At 44.5% G+C, this 22,392-nt stretch overlaps 1 protein-coding gene across 1 annotated transcript in view; it reads left to right on the plus strand.

Annotated features, from left to right (window-relative positions):
- The window catches only part of pde11a (phosphodiesterase 11a), a 428,873-nt gene extending 409,793 nt beyond the window's left edge, over positions 1-19,080 (plus strand). Inside the window, exon 21 of the mRNA XM_051930468.1 lies at positions 18,650-19,080. Within this exon, the coding sequence (XP_051786428.1) occupies positions 18,650-18,850 (201 nt within the window). The 3' untranslated portion in view covers positions 18,851-19,080. The remainder of the gene's footprint in view (positions 1-18,649) is intronic.
- The last annotated feature ends 3,312 nt before the right edge of the window (positions 19,081-22,392 follow it).

Below are 22,392 nucleotides of genomic sequence, written 5' to 3' on the forward strand. Positions count from 1 at the left end.
CCCGGTCTTAGGTATTATGGGGCCCTAGGCGAAAGGGGGGTCCAGGGGCCCCCTGGAAGCTCTGTGAAATGCGTGAAAATTAGACCAAGGAGTCGATCCGGGGCCCCCCAGACGTCGGGGCCCTAGGCGGTCGCCTACTTCGCCTATGCCTAAGGCCGGGCCTGATTGGGACAAATAATGCTGTAGTATATTTAAGTATATATGACAATTGCTCACTCGGACAATTTGTTTTGGGGGCCCCCAAGAAGGCGGGGGCCCTAAGCTATTGCTTGTGTAGCTTATACGTAAATCCTGCACTGGTCGGATTTTACTTTATTCTTTATTAATTAGTATTGCCTAATTGTTAATTAGTATTTTTATATTTTTTCTCTTTCTTCATTCTGTAAAGCACTTTGAGCACTTAAAGCACTTTGAGCATCATTTGTATGAAAACGTGATATAGAAATAAATGGTGGTGGTGTTCAAACCTGACATCGCTGGAGCATTTTGCTCAGGACAAGTGGGCCAAACTACCTGTGGACTTGTGCAGAAGTCTCGTGGAGAGACGTCATTGATAACTACTGTATGTAGTAGCCACTACTTCAATGGTACATTCATTTGTGTGCTAACCCAGCTTACAAGGATACGTGTCTGGTGCATCGCAAACATTTGTAGAGCAAAATGTACTACATTTGTCATTCCAACTGATGGCGCATCACAAATGTTAAAACTGCTTTCATGAATCCAATACCAAATGGCATATAACAGAGACATACTACAAATCTTTGTGATGCGCCATCGATTGGAATGACAAATACAACTGTTGATGCCCCTCATCCAACGTTTTGATGCTGATTGGTCATTGCATTACATTTAGGTTTTGCATGATTAATGCATGATAGATAGATAGATAGATAGATAGATAGATAGATAGATAGATAGATAGATAGATAGATAGATAGATAGATAGATAGATGAAAGGCACTATATGATAGATAGATAGATAGATAGATAGATAGATAGATAGATAGATAGATAGATAGATAGATAGATAGATAGATGAAAGGCACTATATGATAGATAGATAGATAGATAGATAGATAGATAGATAGATAGATAGATAGATAGATAGATAGATAGATAGATAGATGAAAGGCACTATATGATAGATAGATAGATAGATAGATAGATAGATAGATAGATAGATGAAAGGCACTATATGATAGATAGATAGATAGATAGATAGATAGATAGATAGATAGATAGATAGATAGATAGATAGATAGATAGATAGATAGATAGATAGATGAAAGGCACTATATGCTAGATAGATATATATATAGATGAAAGGCACTATATGATAGATAGATAGATAGATGAAAGCCACTATATGATAGATAGATAGATAGATAGATAGATAGATAGATAGATAGATAGATAGATAGATAGATAGATACTGTATTAATCCCAAGGGGAAATTCACAATATAGTGACTGTAAGAAGGTGTCAGACAAAGTAAAGGTCATCTATTCATTCAAGCACTTTTCATTGGGTCATTGCCTGGAATAAAGCCGTTGCCTAAATGAGTAAAACGTCATGTAATGCGATACAAAGGAGCTGCGCTGAGCCTCCAGACCGACTTATGCTGCAGTGAGCTGTAGGTTTCGTGCTGTGTTGCCAATTAGTCAGTTGGTGCTTTCTGAACGTGTCCTTTCCGTCCATTTGGGATTTGGTGCAGTTTCCGTTCTCTGCTAGCCAAGGTGTCGTAGTGCTTTGCATTCCACAAGCCGCCAAACTGCCCTCCTCCGTTTAATGATAGCCAGTTTACCAGTGCCCTCTAGTGGGCATTTGCAGGAAAACGCAATATTCAGGTTGTGTTACTTTCTTTCACTCCATGCTGACGGGGTTGACACCTGACGATTCCAGGCAGTAAATGGATGGATGGTTTGGTGGCGTGATGAGAGGAGTATTGGAGGCAGGGCAGTGCCACAAAGCCATTGTTCCAAATGTGCTAGGCATCAATCGTTCCCCAAGAAGCTCAGGGTCGTCAAAGTTCTGTTTTTTCGTATCTTAGCCTGTTCAAGTGGACCGGTTGTATTCTCACCTTTTCTTCACCACGTATTCACTTCACGTATGCGTTATATGTACGCGCGCCCAGCACTGCCCCATATAAAATATGAACGACCCAGTTTGGTTATACAAATTTATTAAACTAAAAATGGTTCGGCGTCCTTTCGGACGCAACAGGCGTTTGTCCTGCGACTTAAACACCTTTTAAACCCCCCTCCCCCAAGCCCGATTCGGTGGCACTGTGACTAATGCGACAGTTCTGATCTGGGCAACTTGTCGCGTGGGGTCAATCAGGAACCTCGAAGCTGGCAAAGGCTGATAAAACGGCAGCAAATTGGAGCTGCTAGCAAATACAAAGCGCGTCAGAAAGGCTGCCTGCCAGCGTGGGCGGAAAGAGCGCAGCTTCGGCGTAATCCCATGTCGCCCTATAATGGATTAAAACATTACGCTCGTTTTAATTGATAAATTAGACAAATAAAAAACAATTTAAAAGAAATTATGTCAGCCTAATCATCATCAAAAAGGAAGAGCGAACGCAGAGAGAAGTCTTTCTTGTGGGGGCTCAGGGGGCTTCGTCTTCGTGTGTTTTTTTTTTGCTGCTCTCTCGGCTGGCCATCGCACCGGCGTAACACTTGGCAGTTTAGAGCTGATGACTCTTAACAGGCTGTCAGTTTTGCATACGGAGCGAGACAGATTAAAATAATTAGGGTTAAGTGCAAAAGAACATTTCTCGTACAAAACTGAATCACTTGTTTCTTAGAAATGGCATCCCTGGAATTTTTCTTCTGAAGACCGCGGAGCTCTTGCAGGGGGAGCCGGAATGAAGGATGGCGGTCATTTCATTAAAGGGTATATTGGCGTACGTAAGTCAGTCATTGTCCAACCCGCTATATCCTAACACAGGGCCACGGGGGTCTGCTGGAGCCAATCCCAGCCAGCACAGGGCGCAAGGCAGGAACAAATCCCCAGGCAGGGCACCAGCCCACCGCAGGGCACACGCACCAAGCACACACTAGGGACAATTTAGGATCGCCAATGCCCGTAACCTGCAGGTCTTTGGACTGTGTGAGGAAACCGGAACACCCGGAGGAAACCCTCGCAGACACGGGGAGAACATGAAAGCTCCACGCACCTGAAGCGAATACAAGTCTCCTAACTGCGAGGCAGCAGCGCTATTACAGAGCCACTGTGCCGTCTGTTGGCTCCCTCATTTCACAATTCATTTCTGTTTGGGTGCCATTTAAGGAAAGAAATGAAGCAATTCAGGGGAACAAATCTTAAAAAAAACAAGTCTCCTTACACTGCGCCACCGTGCTGCCTATTGGCGTGCGTATTCTCGTAAAATAAAAGGAGCAAAATGGTTGCTATGCCGATTGTTCCTTTTTTTCCTGCTATTTTATGGATTTTCTTTTTTCCTCTTCGTGTTTTGACGTCCATTTCATTTTGGCTGTTCACGTCTCAATTTACCAGTCGATCTATGTTCCTACCCTCACCTATGGTCATGAGCTATGGGTAGTGACCGAAAGAACGAGATCGCGAATACAAGCGGCTGAAATGAGTTTCCTCCGCAGGGTGTCTGGGCTCTCCCTTAAAGATAGGGTGAGAAGCTCAGTCATCCAGGAGGGGCTCAGAGTAGAGGCGCTGCTCCTCCGCATCGAGAGGAGTCAGATGAGGTGGCTCGGGCATCTGATTAGGATGCCTCCTGGACGCCTCCCTGGTGAGGTGTTCCGGGCACGTCCAACCGGGAGGAGGCCCCGGGGAAGACCCAGGACACGATGGAGGGACTATGTCTCCCGGCTAACCTGGGAACGCCTCGGGATTCTCCCGGAAGAGCTAGAAGAAGTGGCCGGGGAGAGGGAAGTCTGGGTATCCCTGCTCGGTATCCGTCAATAAGGGCGCGCACATAAAGGCGACCTTCAATTGGGCGTGGCGAATAAAAGCGCACATAAATAAAAGCGATCTTCAAAAGGGTGACGTCAATTGAGCGCCGAATAAAGGCGCGCGCAAATAAAGGCAAGCTTCAAAAGGGTGACGTCAATTGAGCGCCGAATAAATGCGCGCATAAATAAAGGAGTGCTTCAAAAGGGTGACGTCAATTGAGCGCCGAATAAATGCGCGCATAAATAAAGGCAAGCTTCAAAAGGGTGACGTCAATTGGGCGCAGTGAATAAAGGCAAACGCAACAAAATTACAGAAAATTTATTAGATAAAGGCAATGATTGAACGTATAAAAAGGTGAAAGCAAGAATATTAAAACACCCAATTAATTAATGCATGAACTTCTAACGAACTATTTCTAAAGCTCTCTATATTTCGTTGTTTTCAAAATTACAGAAAATTCGATTAAGGCAATGACTGAATGTATAAAAAGGTGAAAGCAAGTTACACTTGAAGCTTTAGATTATGTGCAATGCCACGTAGATATTCGAGATGCGGTCTATTAGCATAATCAAGGACAATTAATTTAATTCGCTCCGAAGGTCATCCTTTTGAAGCGCTCCTTTATTTGCGTGCTCATTTATTCGGCGCTCAATTGAGGTCGCCCTTTTGAAGATCGCTTTTATTTATTTGCGCTTTTATTCTCCGCGCCCAATTGAGGTCGCCCTTTTGAAGGTCGCCTTTTTGTGCGCGCCCTTATTGAATCGAACCTCTCTGCTCAAGCTGCTGCCCCCGCGACCCGACCTCGGATAAGCGAAAGATGATGGATGGACGGATGTTCACGTCTCTTCGAGGGTGGATGATCACATCGTCTTGTACACCCGTTACTTCATTTTATAGAAAGGCCACTTTTCACAGAAAATGTTTTAATAAGAGCAGCGCATTCAGCCTAACAACCCAGTATGAGTCAACCTTCTGACCAAAAAAGAAAAAGCAGGATAAGGGAACAAAAAGAAGATACACGGTCAAAAAATAGGATAAGACTTACTTGGATGAAGGACACCACATAAAATAATACAGAAATAATCAATAAAAAAAAACACAAGAAGGTGGTCAAGGTATCAGCCCAAAACAAATTGGTATAAGATGGCCAGTGCTTTCAGAAATCCCATAAGAGGAGAGAAACACATAGCTCAACATTGTAGCAGTGTAATCAAAACTTATGGGGATTCTATATTTCCCTAAACCTAACTATCTTATTAACTAGGGTTGCCAGACGTCCCTTATATACGGGACATGTCCCATATTTGATCATTTTGTCCCCTGTCCCGTACTGACCTTTCAGAGACACCCAAATGTCCCGTATTTAGTTCATTTTCAAATTTCGTAATAAAAATATATTTTTACTACCTTCTTACGGTACTTAGTTGTAACTTTATAAGTAATTGGCTTATTGGCTGAGGACGGCGACACTTTTATCGTTTTGCTCTCCAGCTGCGCTGCTCTGAAGTTCTGGGTCAGCATTGCGACATACAGCAGGGTCGACAACTTGGGTTCTTACTACTCGCCACGGGCCACTTATTTTCTAACTGCCTGTATTAAATAATAATAATAATATTTCTCTGCTGTCTGTATTGGCTGGCGCCCTGCCCGGGGTTTGTTTCCTGCCTTGTGCCCTGTGTTGGATGGGATTGGCTCCAGCAGACCCCCGTGACCCTGTACTTAGGATATAGCCAGGTTGCTTAATGGATGGATGGATGCTGTCTGTATTAAATAAACATTTTCAAACGATTTCACTTTTACAGAATTTTTTTTAGCTTGTATTAAATAATTTTCAAATGATTTCACTGTTGTTTTCCTCATAACCCGTTAAAATCCTTGCTTTGTTTTGTTTTAACTTATGTCTCTACTTTTCTATAATATATTGGTCTGGGTGTGTACGGGGCATGTATAAATGTATACAGTAGGTACGGAAAGTATTCAGACCCCCTTCAATTTTTCACTCTTTGTTATATTGCAGCCATTTGCTAAAATCATTTAAATTAATTTTTTCCCTCATTAATGTACACACAGCACCCCATATTGACAGACAAAAAAAAGAATTTTTGAAATTGTTGCAGATTTATTAAAAAAAGAAAAACTGAAATATCACATGGTCCTAAGTATTCAGACCCTTTGCTGCGACACTCATATATTTAACTCCGGTGCTTTCCATTTCTTCTGATCATCCTTGAGATCACCTTCATTTGAGTCCAGCTGTGTTTGATTATACTGATTGGACTTGAATAGGAAAGCCACACACCTGTCTATATAAGACCTTACAGCTCACAATGCATGTCAGAGCAAATGAGAATCATGAGGTCAAAGGAACTGCCTGAAGAGCTCAGAGACAGAATTGTGGCAAGGCACAGATCTGGCCAAGGTTACAAAAACATTTCTGCTGCACTTAAGGTTCCCAAGAGCACAGTGGCCTCCATAATCCTTAAATGGAAGACGTTTGGGATGACCAGAACCCTTCCTAGAGCTGGCCGTCCGGCCAAGCTGAGATACCGGGGGAGAAGAGCCTTGGTGAGACAGGTAAAGAAGAACCCAAAGATCACTTTGGCTGAGCTCCAGAGATGCAGTCAGGAGATGGGAGAAAGTTGTAGAAAGTCAACCATCACTGCAGCCCTCCACCAGTCAGGGCTTTATGGCAGAGTGGCCTGTCGGAAGCCTCTCCTCAGTGCAAGACACATGACAGCCCGCATGGAGTTTGTTAGTTTGAGAAATAAGATTCTCTGGTCTGATGAGACCAAGATAGAACTTTTTGGCCTTAATTCTAAGCGGTATGTGTGGAGACAACCAGGCACTGCTCATCACTTGTCCAATACAGTCCCCACAGTGAAGCATGGCGGTGGCAGCATCATGCTGTGGGGGTGTTTTTCAGCTGCAGGGACAGGACGACTGGTTGCAATCGAGGGAAAGATGAATGCGGCCAAGTACAAAGATATCCTGGACAAAAACCTTCTCCAGAGTGCTAAGGACCTCAGACTGGGCCGAAGGTTTACATTCCAACAAGACAATGACCCTAAGCACACAGCTAAAATAACGAAGGAGTGGCTTCACAACAACTCTGTGACTGTTCTTGAATGCCCCAGCCAGAGCCCTGACTTAAACCCAATTGAGCATCTCTGGAGAGACCTAAAAATGGCTGTCCACCAGCGTTTACCATCCAACCTGACAGAACTGGAGAGGATCTGCAAGGAGGAATGGCAGAGGATCCCCAAATCCAGGTGTGCATCTTTCCCAAGAAGACTCCTGGCTGTATTAGCTCAAAAGGGGGCTTCTACTAAATACTGAGCAAAGGGTCTGAATACTTAGGACCAGGTGATATTTCTTTTTTTCTTTTTTAATAAATCTGCAACAATTTCAAAAATTCTTTTTTTTATCTGTCAATATGGGGTGCTGTGTGTACATTAATGTGGGAAAAAAATTAATTTAAATGATTTTAGCAAATGGCTGCAATATAACAAAGAGTGAAAAATTGAAGGGGGTCAGAATACTTTCCGTAACCACTGTAGATACAGAGATTTTAAGAGTGTCCCATATCTGGCCACCCTATTATTAACCTAATCAGTGACACCCCTAAACAGAATCTTTTTCGGGCCCCCCACCACACTCCTCTTTGCATCCACTATATTAGTATTTCATATAACAGCATTAGTCTACTCTCTCTATATAAAATCCTAAGCCTAAAAGTGCAACGATTTTATGTGACGTTTTTTGTCACGCTTTAAATCTGGCTTATTTTAAAACCTACATATATATGTTTGGTATCATTCTTTTCAGAATTTATAGAACTTTAATGTGATGTTTTTAGATTTATTCCATTTTTAAATTATAAACTATCAAAAACTCACATACTGCAAGATGAGACTTTGTGCCAAGAGATTTAACCAGGCCCGGGGCCGGAAATAAAAGACAAAGAGTAGGACAGCTGCTGTACAGGCTTTGAAATGTTCGAGAGACACAGATCATGCGGCAGGGCAGCAGCAGCAGCTGATCGAGCAAAGAGGAGGTAAAAAAAAAAAACTGTATTTGTTTCCCATTGTATCACCGTTTAACAGGGGGTGTCGGAGGAGCGACCGCGTCTCCTTGGGGTACATTCAGCCCCCCTCTTCACAACACGAGTGGCAGAGATGCAAAGTGGCTGGCGAGTAGCGCAGGCTTGGGGTTGGCAAACGAAGCGGGCAGGGGGTAAGCCCCCTACTTTGAACAATAAATATATAAATGAGGTACTCATCATAAACTATAACTTTTATTGTCAAATACAAATATTTTTTTTTAATAATCAGAACTTGAAAGTGAATGCTCAGGGGTCTCTGTGTTGCACATCACAGCAGCACAAGTCTACCTTTTATTAAATCATGTCACCTCTTCATTTCCCCTTACATAACCATCACGACGTCTTCAAGTGCTGACTCAGTGCTGTGCCTTACTGGTCTTTGTTGACCCGATTCTGACACCCCCTTTTCGATACCCTAGATCACGGGTGGGCAAAGTCAGTCCTGGAGGGCCGCAGTGGCTTCAGGTTTTTGTTCCAGCCCAGTTGCTTCATTAAAAACCAATCCATCCGTCCATTTTCCAACCCGCTGAATCCGAACACAGGGTCACGGGGGGTCTGCTGGAGCCAATCCCAGCCAACACAGGGCACAAGGCAGGAACCAATCCCGGGCAGGGTGCCAACCCACCGCAGGACACACGCAAGCACACTAAGCACACACTAGGGCCAATTTAGAATCGCCAATCCACCTAACCTGCATGTCTTTGGACTGTGGGAGGAAACCCACGCAGACACGGGGAGAACATGCAGACTCCACGCAGGGAGGACCCGGGAAGCGAACCCAGGTCTCCTAACTGCGAGGCAGCAGCGCTACTCACTGTGCCACCGTGCCACCCGTAAAAAAAATAATTTTTGTCAATAATTTAATTTCATGGCTTGTTGGTGCTTTAACTCTGCCATGTCAGCTCATTCTCATATCCTTGATTTTTCCTCCCCTTTCTAAGGATATAATCCAAATGATTTGAAGGCTAAAATGGAGGAGGAATTCTCAGTCCTTCACTTTCCTTCCAAGTATTTAATTAAACCCAATAGTGCCTGATAAATACACACGGGTGGAAATGGTAACAAGCTAAATGGAGAAATGCGGGTCTCTTTTGTCATTTGCATGTTATTGTTAATTAGGAGCCATTAAAAATCAAGACAACAGCTGTTTAAACTAAAATAAGCAATAAGGGTTCAAAATCTTAACGAGCGAGACCACTAAAGTGAAGCAGAAGTGTTACTTGAGCAATAAGTGCTTCTTATTAATCAGTTGGGTTTGAAGCAAAAACCTGCAGCCGCTGTGGCCCTTCAGGACTGAATCTGCCAACCCCTGCCCTAGACCAGGGGTGTCCAACTCCAGTCCTGGTGTGCCGCAGTGGCTGCAGGTTTTCATTCTAACCATCTTCTTAATCAGTGATCAGTTTTGCTGCTAATTAACTAATTTTCTATTCATTTTAACTGACTTGCTTTTGAAGACTCAGACCCCTGAATTGTTTCTTTTTCCTTAATTAGCAGCCAAACAATAATGAGATATAAAATGAGCCAAAACAGGACCGGCAAACTGCACCCATCATAGAATCTTCTTCTTCCACCGGCTCCTCCCATTAGGGGTCGCCACAGCAGATCATCTTCTTCCATATCTTCATGTCCTCTCCATCTTGTTCTGTTACACTCATCAACTGCACGTCCTCTTTCACCACATCCATAAACCTGCGTTTAGGCCTTCCTCTTCTCCTCTTGCCTGGCAGCTCCATCTTTAATATCCTTCTCCCAATATACCCATCATGTCCAAACCAACACAATCTCGCCTCCCTGACTTTGTCTACCAACTTGAGCTGACCCTCTAATGTCCTCATTTCTAATCCTGTCCATCCTCGTCACACCCAATGCAAATCTTAGCATCTTTAACTCTGCCACCTCCAGCTCTGTCTCCTGCTTTCTGGTCAGTGCCACCATCTCCAGCCCATATAACATAGCTGGTCTCACTACCGTCCTGTAGACCTTCCCCTTCACTCTTGCTGATACCCGTCTATCACAAATCACTCCTGACACTCATCTCCATCCACTCCACCCTGCCTATACTCTCTTCTTCACTTCTCTTCCACAATCCCCGTTACACTGTACTGTTGATCCCAAATATTTAAACTCGTCCACCTTCGCCAACTCTACTCCCTGCATCCTCACCATTCCACTGACCTCCCTCTCAGTCACACACATGTATTCTGTCTTGGTGGTCCTACTGACCTTCATTCCTCTCCTCTCTAGAGCAGATCTCCACCTCTCTAGGGTCTCCTCAACCTGCTCCCTACTCTCACTAAAGATCACAATGTCATCAGCAAACATCTTAGTCCATGGGGACTCCTGTCTAATCTTGTCTGTCAACCTGTCCATCAACACTGCAAATAAGAAAGGGCTCAGAGCCGATCCCTGATGTAATCCCACCTCCGTCACTCCCACCGCAGACCTCACTACTGTTGCACTTCCCTCGTACATATCCTGTACATCTCTTACATACTTCTCTGCCACTCCTGACTTCCTCACACAATACCACAGCTCCTCTCTCCTCACCCTGTCATTTGCTTTCTCCAGGTCCACAAAGACGCAATGCAACTCCTTCTGGCCTTCTCTAAGCTTCTCCATCAACATCCTCAGAGCAAACATCACATCTGTGGTGCTCTTTCTTGGAATGACACCACACTGCTGCTCACTAATCATCACCTCACTTCTTAACTGAGCTTCCACTACTCTTTCCCATAACTTCATGCTGTGGCTCATCAATTTTGTTCCCCTGTAGTTACTGCAGTCCTGAACATCCCTCTTACTCTTAAATATCAGCACCAGTACACTTCTTCTCCACTCCTCAGGCATCCTCTCACTTTCCAAGATTCCATTAAACAATCAGGTTAAAAACTCCACTGCCATCTCTCCTAAACACCTCCATGCTTTTACAGGTATGTCATCAGGACCAACGACTTTTCCATTTTTCATCCTCTTCATCGCTGTCCTTACTTCCTCCTTGGTAATCCGTTGCAATTCCTGATTCACTATCTGCACATCATCCAACCTCTTCTCTCTCTCGTTCTCTTCATTCATCAGCCTCTCAAAGTACTCTTTCCATCTGCTCAACACACTCTCCTCACTTGTGAGTCTATTTCCATCTTTATCCTTTATCACCCTCTGTCTCGCCCACAGGTCCTGTTCTCCCTCCTTAGTGTCCAACCTCTCATACAACTCATCATACGCCTTTTCTTTAGCCTTCGCCACCTCTCTCTTCACCTTGCACCTTATCTCCTTGTACTCTTGTCTACTTTCTGCATTTCTCTGACTATCCCACTTCTTCTTTGCCATCCTCTTCCTCTGTATACTCTCATGTATTTCCTCATTCCACCACCAGGTTTCCTTTTCCTCCTTCCTCTTTCCAGATATCACGCCAAGCACCCTTCTTGCTGTCACCCTTACTACATCTGCTGTAGTTTCCCATCTGTCTGGTAACTCTTCACTGCCTCCCAGAGCCTGTCTCACCTCCTCCCTAAACTCAACCTTGCAGTCTTCCTTTTCAACTTCCATCATTTGATCCTTGGCTCTGCCCTCACTCTTTTCCTCTTGATCTCCAATGTCATCCAAAAGACCACCATCCTATGCTGCTTAACTACACTTTCCCCTGCCACCACTTTGCAGTTTTCAATCCCCTTCAGATTGACTCTTCAGCATAGGATATAATCTTCCTGTGTGCATCTTCCTCCACTCTTGTATGTCACTCTGTGTTCCTCCGTCTTCTTAAAATACGTATTTACCACAGCCATGTCCATCATTTTGGCAAAATCCACTATCCTCTGACCTTCTTAATTCCTCTCCTTGACACCATACCTACCCATCACCTCCTCGTCTCCACTGTTCCCTTCACCAACATTCCCATTGAAATCTGCTCCAATCACCATTTTCTGTCCCTTGGGTACACTGTCCATCACTTCATCCAACTCAAACATTGCACACCCAACTTGCGGTGCATATGCACTAACAACATTCATCATCACTCCTCCAATTTCCAGCTTCATAATCATCACTCTGTCTGACACTCTTGACATGCTGTTCCTTCAGAATAACCATTGCTCCATTTCTCCTCCCATCCACACCATGATAGAACAATTTGAATCCACCTCTGATCCACCTGACCTTACTCCCCTTCCATTTAGTCTCTTGCACACACAATATATCAACCTTCCTTCTCTCCATCATATCGGCTAACTCTCTCCCCTTACCAGTCATACTGCCAACATTCAAAGTTCCTACCCTCAGTTCCACTCTCTTAACCTTCCTCCTCTCCTCCTGCCTCCGGACACGTCTCCCCCCCCCTTTCTTCTCCTTCTTCTTCTTCGGCCAACAGTAGCCCAATTTCCACCAGCACCCTGTTGGCTAACAGTACTGGTGGCGGTCGTTGTTAACCCGGGGCTCGACTGATCCGGTATGGAAATTTGTATTTTTGTCCGCATATTAATTTGGCAAAATTTAACACCGGATGCCCTTCCTGACGTAACCCTCCCCATTTATCCGGGCTTGGGACCAGCCAGAAGAAACACACTGGTTTGTGCACCCTCAGTTTCTACCATTCATCCAATTTTAGCATCATCTGTGAATTTGACAAGTTTACTAAATATACCAGGATCAATGTCATTAATATAAATCAGGAAAGGTAACTGACCGAGGACAGACCCCCGTGTGACTCCACTGAAGCCCCCATTCTCCTCTTTTCTGTACTCTTTGTCTCCCGCCAGTTCGCCAACTTGAGCTCCAGTATTGCAGGTCACCTCAGATGCCGACAGCTTCTCATTTCAGAATTCCTCTTTGGTGTGAGATGACTGAGCCGAAGGCTTCTTGAAAGTCCCAGTAAATTTTGTCGTATGCTTTGCTTTTGTTAAATGTTCCGGTTGCTTCTTCGAAAAATCGAGAGTGGTCTCCCCTCAACTTTCTTGCATACTCAGATACAAGGATGGATATTTGAGGAGTAAACCACAAGACACTGATTATATTTGCATATTATGTACTTTAAAGAACCATCAGCAACAAAACAGATCCAATCTATATATCTATATATAAGTCAATGTGTGTATGTACGTCTGTTTCAGCATCACTTCCGAACAGCTGGAGCGGTTTTCATGAAACTTTGTACCCCTTGTTCCTCATTGGTTGACTAAAAGCACTGTAGGGTGAAATCAGCCCTAACCCTCTCCCTTCTGGGTTGGGTGGGGGTGATCTTGCGGTCTTGTATGCATGTTACCATCCAGAAGACACTCGGAACGACCACCAGAGGGTGAACTGGAGGTGACTGCCAGCATTCTCAATGAGCGCCACCACGCCCGCGTGTTCCTTTTGCAATTAAGTAGAGTTGGCCGGTTCTGAGCGTCAACTGGATGATAACATACATTCAAGACCACAAGACAAGCACATTAGTGAGTTTTCATTGCTTGATAGTTTATTTTTATTTTTAAATTTGTGTTTTTTTATTTAATTATATTTTTCTCATCCATCCATCCATCCATCCTCTTCCGCTTATCCGAGGTCGGGTCGCGGGGGCAGCAGCTTGAGCAGAGATGCCCAGACTTCCCTCTCCCCGGCCACTTCTTCTAGCTCTTCTGGGAGAATCCCGAGGCGTTCCCAGGCCAGCCGTGACACATAGTCCCTCCAGCGTGTCCTGGGTCTTCCCCGGGGCCTCCTCCTGGTTGGACGTGCCCAGAACACCTCACCAGGGAGGCGTCCAGGAGGCATCCTGATCAGATGCCCGAGCCACCTCATCTGACTCCTCTCGATGCGGAGGAGCAGCGCCTCTACTCTGAGCCCCTCCCGGATGACTGAGCTTCTCACCCTATCTTTAAGGGAGAGCCCAGACACCCTGCGGAGGAAACTCTTTTCAGCCGCTTGTATTCGCGATCTCGTTCTTTCGGTCACTACCCATAGCTCATGACCATAGGTGAGGGTAGGAACATAGATCGACTGGTAAATTGAGAGCTTCGCCTTACGGCTCAGCTCCTTTTTCACCACGACAGACCGATGCAGAGCCCGCATTACTGTGATACGCCTGTCGATCTCACGCTCCATTCTTCCCTCACTCGTGAACAAGACCCCGAGATACTTGAACTCCTCCACTTGGGACAGGATCTCACCACCAACCCTGAGAGGGCACTCCACCCTTTTCCAGCTGAGGACCATGGTCTCGGATTTGGAGGTGCTGATTCTCATCCCAGCCGCTTCACACTCGGCTGCGAACCGATCCAGAGAGAGCTGAAGATCACGGCCTGATGAAGCAAACAGGACAACATCATTTGCAAAAAGCAGTGACCCAATCCTGAGTCCACCAAACCGGACCCCCTCAACACCCTGGCTGCGCCTAGAAATTCTGCCCATAAAAGTTATGAACAGAATCGGTGACAAAGGGCAGCCCTGGCGGAGTCCAACTCTCACTGGAAACGGGTTCGACTTACTGCCGGCAATGCGGACCAAGCTCTGGCACCGATTGTACAGGGACCGAACAGCTCTTATCAGGGGGTCCTATTATATTTTTCGCAAACAATTAAAAAAAACCCCACTATTTTCCTCCCAGGCAATGCTGGGTATTTCAGCTAGTTAATAACATATTGAACAATTATGATAAAAGTAAAGTTGAGTCAATAAGTAAATAAGTAAAGTTGCATAAATAAAAGGTAAAGTACCACTCCTGGTTAGCAGAAATGGCCTAAAAGTTGATAGAAGTCTACGTTTTGTACCGAATACTTGCATGCAAAGTTTGGTTCACCTCAGTGAAAGCGTACTCAAGTCGTCGTATTTACAGACACACACAGACATAATTTCAAAAAATGGTATTTTCAGATTCGGGGAGGTCTAAAATGACGAGATTCATCAAAACCTCGAGGTAAAATTTTTGGGCGATTACAATACTGTCCCTACGAGAAAGTAAATCGGACTCAGGGAGGTCTAAAACGTCGAGATTCACCAAAATCTTGAAGTGGAATTTTTAGAGGATTCCAATACTGTCCCTATACTTTGTATACGAGAATGTTAAAAAAAATCTAAAAGATTGGTCAGACCTTTTTCTTTCAGAATTTTTACAGAGGAAGTTAGCTGGAGAATAAATTAAGTTGTACAGTGTGGCACCCGGGACGGGGCTCATGCCCAGCTGGGACGCCCAGGAAGACAGGAGGAGGGCTCATTCCTCCTCCAGACCGCGAGGGGGCCTCCGCCCTGGTTGTATTGGGGGCCACGGGTACAGGGCTTGGAAGCCCAACCCTGTAGGGGCCCGTGGTCACCACCAGGGGGAGTCCCCCTGCCTGAAGGACCCTGGACCCCAGTGCTTCCGTCACAACCAGGAAGTGCTGGGGGGAAAGAAGAGAGGGAACACCCGGAGTGCTTCTGGGAGGACAGCCGGCATTTCCGCCACACTGGGGCATGTCCGCGGGATTGCCGGTGCACACCTGGAGCACATCTGGGTACGGATAAAAGGGGCCGCCTGCCTTCATTCGAGGCTGGAGTCGGGTGGAAGAGGACGAGGTCTGGAAGGAGAGAGAAGGAGGCGGTCTGAAGGAAAGGCGTTGTGGTATTGGCCTGGACTTTGTAAATAGTTGTATAATAAACGTGTGTTGGGTGACAAAACGATGTCTGCCTGTCTGTGTCCGGGCTGTTTCCCACAACAGATATGTTGTAGCAGAGTAACTGGCAACATTCAGGAACATTTTTACCAAAACAATGTAGTTTGAGCGTTATTTTTATTTTCATACATGTTGGAATAAGAATCCAAACACTGTAAAAGTGACATTAAGTTTGTCAGAAACACCCAGAAAAACAAATTTCAAATATCTACAAGTGTTTCCTTAGGAGGCACTAGCTCTCCGGAAATGTGCGGTGTTTTAAGTAACCGAAAAATATAGAGATATGATATTAAAAGGCGAATTCCCTCCCATAGTGGTACGGCGGTGAATAATCACATGAGAGAAAAAGATATACCTCAGCTTTCTTTACTGACGACTTTCTGCGGCATTACAGACGGGAAGCTTATAACAAACTTTATCAAGGTGGGAATCTTGATCTACGCAGTCTGCCATCTTTCGTCGCTGCGCTGAAAGGATTTTCCGGACGGATGACATAATCTTCCGTCCATCAGCTTCAAGTGTCCTGGCTGCAGTCCAAAGATTATATACTGGTTTCTCCACATGCAGGCTCTCTCTCTGGTCTCCAAACAAGGACAGGAAAGGACTCATCCCCACCTCCAAAAATACAGGAACAGCACAATGCCTACTTGCAGTTGTCTCATTCTCTAAACTGCTAGACTAGAGGTTTCTAAAGGCAGCCCAGCCCTTGTGTGCCATACTTGGTATGCCTGTGTGAATGAATCCATAAAACAATGTGCACAGAGACAGTGACATTAAACTTAATATTATAACAAACGGATTATAACAACAAGTAATATGTGTTGTTTGACCGTTTTGAAGAAGTACAAACAGCAGGATTTTTTTCTATATTTTGACTGTTTTCAAATAAGCATCCCTAGCATGCATGTCCATTATTGAAGACCAAAGGCCCTCGTGTCATTCTAAAGGGCAGATCTTACTCTGTCAGACCATACAGTCATATGAAAAAGTTTGGGAACCCCTCTTAATTCTTTGGATTTTTGTTTCTCATTGGCTGAGCTTTCAAAGTAGCAACTTCCTTTTAATATCTGACATGCCTTATGGAACTGTGGTGGGTTGGCACCCTGCCCGGGATTGGTTCCTGCCTTGTGCCCTGTGTTGGCTGGGATTGGCTCCAGCAGACCCCCGTGACCCTGTGTTCGGATTCAGCGGGTTGAATAATAGATAGATAGATAGATAGATAGATAGATAGATAGATAGATAGATAGATAGATAGATAGATAGATAGATAGATAGATAGATCTGCGGTGGGTTTGCACCCTGGCCGGGATTGGTTCCTGCCTTGTGCCCTGTGTTGGCTGGGATTGACTCCAGCACACCCCCGTGACCCTGTGTTTGGGTTCAGCGGGTTGGAAAATGGATGGATGGATGGATGCCTTATGGACACAGTAGTATTTCAGCAATGACATTAAGTTTATTGGATTAACAGAAAATATGCAATATGCACTCCCTGCAAGGAGTCTGCATGTTCTCCCCGTGTCTGTGTGGGTTTCCTCCCACGGTCCAAAGACATGCAGGTTAGGTGGATTGGCCATTCTAAATTGGCCCTAGTGTGTGCTTGGTGTGTGGGTGTGTTTGTGTGTGTCCTGCGGTGGGTTGGCACCCCGCCCGGGATTGGTTCCTGCCTTGTGCCCTGTGTTGGCTGGGATTGGCTCCAGAAGACCCCTGTGACCCTGTGTTCGGATTCAGCGGGTTGGAAAATGGATGGATGGATGGATGCAATATGCATCACAACCAAATTAGACAGGTGTATAAATGTGGGCACCCCAACAGAGATACGACATCAATACTTAGTGGAGCCTCCTTTTGCAAATCTAACAGCCTCTCGACGCTGTCCTCCTGTAGCCTCTGATGAATGTCTGATTCTGGATGGAGGTATTTCTGACCATTCTTCATACAAAATCTCTCCAGTTCAGTTCAATTTGATGGACAGCCTGCTTCAAATCATCCCATAGATTTTCGATGATATTCAAGTCAGTGGACTGTGACGGCCATTCCAGAACATTGTACTTCTCCCTCTGCATGAATGCCTTTGCAGATTTCCAACTGTGTTTTGGGTCATTGTCTTGTTGGAATATCCAACTCCTGCGTAACTTCAACTTTGTGACTGATACTTGAACATTATCCTGAAGAATTTGTTGATATTGGTTTGAATTCATGCGACCCTCGACTTTAACAAGGACCCCAGTCCCTGAACTAGCCACACAGCTCCACAGCATGATGGAACCTCCACCAAATATGACAGTAGGTAGCAGGTGGTTTTCTTGAAATGAAATTCTTCTTCCGCCATGCAAAGCGCTTTTTGTTCTGACCAAGTAACTCAATTTTTGTCTCATCAGTCCAAAGCACTTTGTTCCCAAATGAGCATTGGCATACAACAAGCGACTCTGTTTGTGACGTGAGTGCAGAAAGGGCTTCTTTCTCATCACCCTGCCATACAGATGTTCTTTGTGCAAATTGCCCTGAACTGTAGAGCAATGTCCAGATACACCATCTGCAGCTGAACTGAACTGACTGACTGTTCTGACCCGCCGGCGGGTCCAAAACAGTGGTGCTGAGTTTAACGGGTTAAGAAATGCATTGACTGAGATACTGCACAGGGGTTTTTATTACAATACAATTTATTTTTGTATAGTAGCCCAAAATCACACAAAGAGGTCCACAATGGGCTTTAACAGGCTTTGCCTCTTGACAGCCCCCCAGCCTTGACTCTCTTAAGAAGACGAGGAAAAACTCCCCCAAAAAATACCCATGTAGGAAAAAAAAATGGAAGAAACCTCGGGAAAGGCAGTTCAAAGAGAGACCCCTTTCCGGGTAGATTGGGCATCGAGTGGGTGTCAAAAAAAGGTGGACAATACAATACAATACACAGAACAATTAATTAATTACTAGTATTTACAAGTTGTGATTGTCTTGATTTCTTGTCCTTAATCCAAAATTGATTTTGTTTCTCTCACTCCAGACGCTGGTCAAAGTCAATCCCAAACTGCAGTCAATCCTGGATCTAATCAAAATTAACAGGACCAACTGGGACGAGCTGCACAGAGAAAGACAGCAGAAGCAGAGGAGCAGTGGCGCCATCAGCAACATGGGCGCCATTAGCAGTCCAAGTAGCATTGCCAGTCCGGCTGGCTGCAGCCTGCCGCCCGACAGCACCAGCTAGGCCCCCCTGCAGAGCGGGCCCTTACTCCCGGTGGGTTTCCACATGTCAGCCTGAGGCGACGCTCAGAGTGTGGCGCTCTTTTTAGCTTTTGACGCCATTGTGGAATCTGTCAGAAGCACACAGACACACCTTTTTTCAAGGAGGGCAAGGAGGATTTTGGGGGCATCCCAGCTGCGATGGCCTGTGCCACTTTCTGCAAAGCTGGATGGCATTGATATTCTGGGTGTGTACTCAAGCTTAAGGGGGGGTGGGGGGGGGATTACAGGGGTTAGGGGTCAAGAAAGAGAGAAGTGTGGGCATAGCTGGCCAGAGGAGCCCACAGTGAGTCCAGCACTTTAAAATGCACGTCTATAATTCATTCATGCATCAGGGGTCCGGGGGGAGTTGCCCAGATCCACAACTCTCGAGTATTCACTCATTCGGGCAGTTTTAAAATGACAGGAGGTGCCATGAACATGAAACAATAAAAGGGGGGTCATTTCGTGTGTGTCCATACTCACCTCCATCTTGTGCCCAGCTTTGTGTTTTAGCAGGAGACCAAAGCGGTGGTGATATGCAGTCGATAGGCAGCTGGCAGACCACGGATTCTTGGTGCATTGCGCAAAATGAATGCCCACAACCCACCTCGGATTGTTTTGCCTCCATGACCGTTCCCTTGCTGTCATCTCCTCAAGGTCACAGGCTCGCATTTTGTCGTCACCCTATTGTGGGACATGGAAAGCCGTCAAGAATGGCGCATGTGAATGAAAGGCGCTTATATGTAATACAGAAAGAAAGACCAAAGGGTTAAGGCCATTATAGTTCATCTGTTAATGATGATAGATAGATAGATAGATAGATAGATAGATAGATAGATAGATAGATAGATAGATAGATAGATAGATAGATAGATAGATAGATAGATAGATACTTTATTAATCCCAAGTGGAAATTCACAAATGATGTTTGATAAAAATGATGACGTTTGTTACAAAGCATATGTTTATAAAAATTAGGCGATTTCTAAAAAGGCATTATATAAAACAAACCAGAATGAAAATTATTAATGCAATTCAGTTTCTTTCTGTATAGAACTTCTCACCGAGTGCAGACACACAGTGCTGTGACAAACTGACAGTAAATGGACTTAAAAACTAAGTAGCTGAGCTTGACCCAAAAGACCAAAGTTCTGCAGCTTTTCTATTCTATCACCGTCTCCTTAAAGTCGGGCACAGCGTCCGTCTTTGGCTTTCAGTTCTGACCAGGAGTAAATACGAGGGACCTTCAAAAAGTTTCCACAATTTTTTTTAAGCTCTACTAGGGGGCTTTGTTCGTCAACCCCCCGCCTGTGCTAAGCGCCAGCAACTTCGCGTCTCTGTTGTTCACATGTGTGGATTTCACTTTCACCAAACAACAAATCTTTTCATTCTCGCGGATAGGCCTCTTCATTGGGAAGAAACACGACTTTTCCCTGATGGCAACACGAATTAGATGATCTACAAGTCTCTGACTTAAAGTTTAAAGCCAAACAATATCCACATACAGTGGTGTGAAAAACTATTTGCCCCCTTCCTGATTTCTTATTCTTTTGCATGTTTGTCACACAAAATGTTTCTGATCATCAAACACATTTAACCATTAGTCAAATATAACACAAGTAAACACAAAATGCAGTTTGTAAATGGTGGTTTTTATTATTTAGGGAGAAAAAAAAATCCAAACCTACATGGCCCTGTGTGAAAAAGTAATTGCCCCCTTGTTAAAAAATAACCTAACTGTGGTGTATCACACCTGAGTTCAATTTCCGTAGCCACCCCCAGGCCTGATTACTGCCACACCTGTTTCAATCAAGAAATCACTTAAATAGGAGCTGCCTGACACAGAGAAGTAGACCAAAAGCACCTCAAAAGCTAGACATCATGCCAAGATCCAAAGAAATTCAGGAACAAATGAGAACAGAAGTAATTGAGATCTATCAGTCTGGTAAAGGTTATAAAGCCATTTCTAAAGCTTTGGGACTCCAGCGAACCACAGTGAGAGCCATTATCCACAAATGGCAAAAACATGGAACAGTGGTGAACCTTCCCAGGAGTGGCCGGCCGACCAAAATTACCCCAAGAGCGCAGAGATGACTCATCCGAGAGGTCACAAAAGACCCCAGGACAACGTCTAAAGAACTGCAGGCCTCACTTGCCTCAATTAAGGTCAGTGTTCACGACTCCACCATAAGAAAGAGACTGGGCAAAAATGGCCTGCATGGCAGATTTCCAAGACGCAAACCACTGTTAAGCAAAAAGAACATTAGGGCTCGTCTCAATTTTGCTAAGAAACATCTCAATGATTGCCAAGACTTTTGGGAAAATACCTTGTGGACTGATGAGTCAAAAGTTGAACTTTTTGGAAGGCAAATGTCCCGTTACATCTGGCGTAAAAGGAACACAGCATTTCAGAAAAAGAACATCATACCAAGAGTAAAATATGGTGGTGGTAGTGTGATGGTCTGGGGTTGTTTTGCTGCTTCAGGACCTGGAAGGCTTGCTGTGATAGATGGAACCATGAATTCTACTGTCTACCAAAAAATCCTGAAGGAGAATGTCCGGCCATCTGTTCGTCAACTCAAGCTGAAGCGATCTTGGGTGCTGCAACAGGACAATGACCCAAAACACACCAGCAAATCCACCTCTGAATGGCTGAAGAAAAACAAAATGAAGACTTTGGAGTGGCCTAGTCAAAGTCCTGACCTGAATCCAATTGAGATGCTATGGCATGACCTTAAAAAGGCGGTTCATGCTAGAAAACCCTCAAATAAAGCTGAATTCCAACAATTTTGCAAAGATGAGTGGGCCAAAATTCCTCCAGAGCGCTGTAAAAGACTCATTGCAAGTTATCGCAAACGCTTGATTGCAGTTATTGCTGCTAAGGGTGGCCCAACCAGTTATTAGGTTCAGGGGGCAATTACTTTTTCACACAGGGCCATGTAGGTTTGGATTTTTTTTTCTCCCTAAATAATAAAAACCACCATTTACAAACTGCATTTTGTGTTTACTTGTGTTATATTTGACTAATGGTTAAATGTGTTTGATGATCAGAAACATTTTGTGTGACAAACATGCAAAAGAATAAGAAATCAGGAAGGGGGCAAATAGTTTTTCACACCACTGTACTTCAGTCATATCACTTATGTCCATATATAAGATCTCTTTTCGCTGTTCCATTATTTCACCGAGTAATAATTTCCATTTGTTTGCACCAATGCGATCTTTACTATCATTTTTCTAAGACTTTCGAATTTTTGTACTTTCGTTATCTCTAACCTGCTCTGCATGTGTACTGCACCAATGTTTTTGAATTCTTTACGACATTCTACTTTGTCATCTACTCTTTGTATTTTATTTCCGGCCCCGGGCCTGGTTAAATCTCTTGGCACAAAGTCTCGTCTCGCAGGACTTGAAAGTGTCTCTCTGAGAAAATCACGTCTCATCTCTGTTCCCAAAAATTTTTTTTTTATAATAGAGAGATTTATTTTTCTTCTTTTTCTTCTTCTTTCGGCTGCTCCTGTTAGG

Source organism: Erpetoichthys calabaricus, chromosome 8 (assembly GCF_900747795.2).
Source record: "Erpetoichthys calabaricus chromosome 8, fErpCal1.3, whole genome shotgun sequence".
Taxonomy (NCBI): domain Eukaryota; kingdom Metazoa; phylum Chordata; class Cladistia; order Polypteriformes; family Polypteridae; genus Erpetoichthys; species Erpetoichthys calabaricus.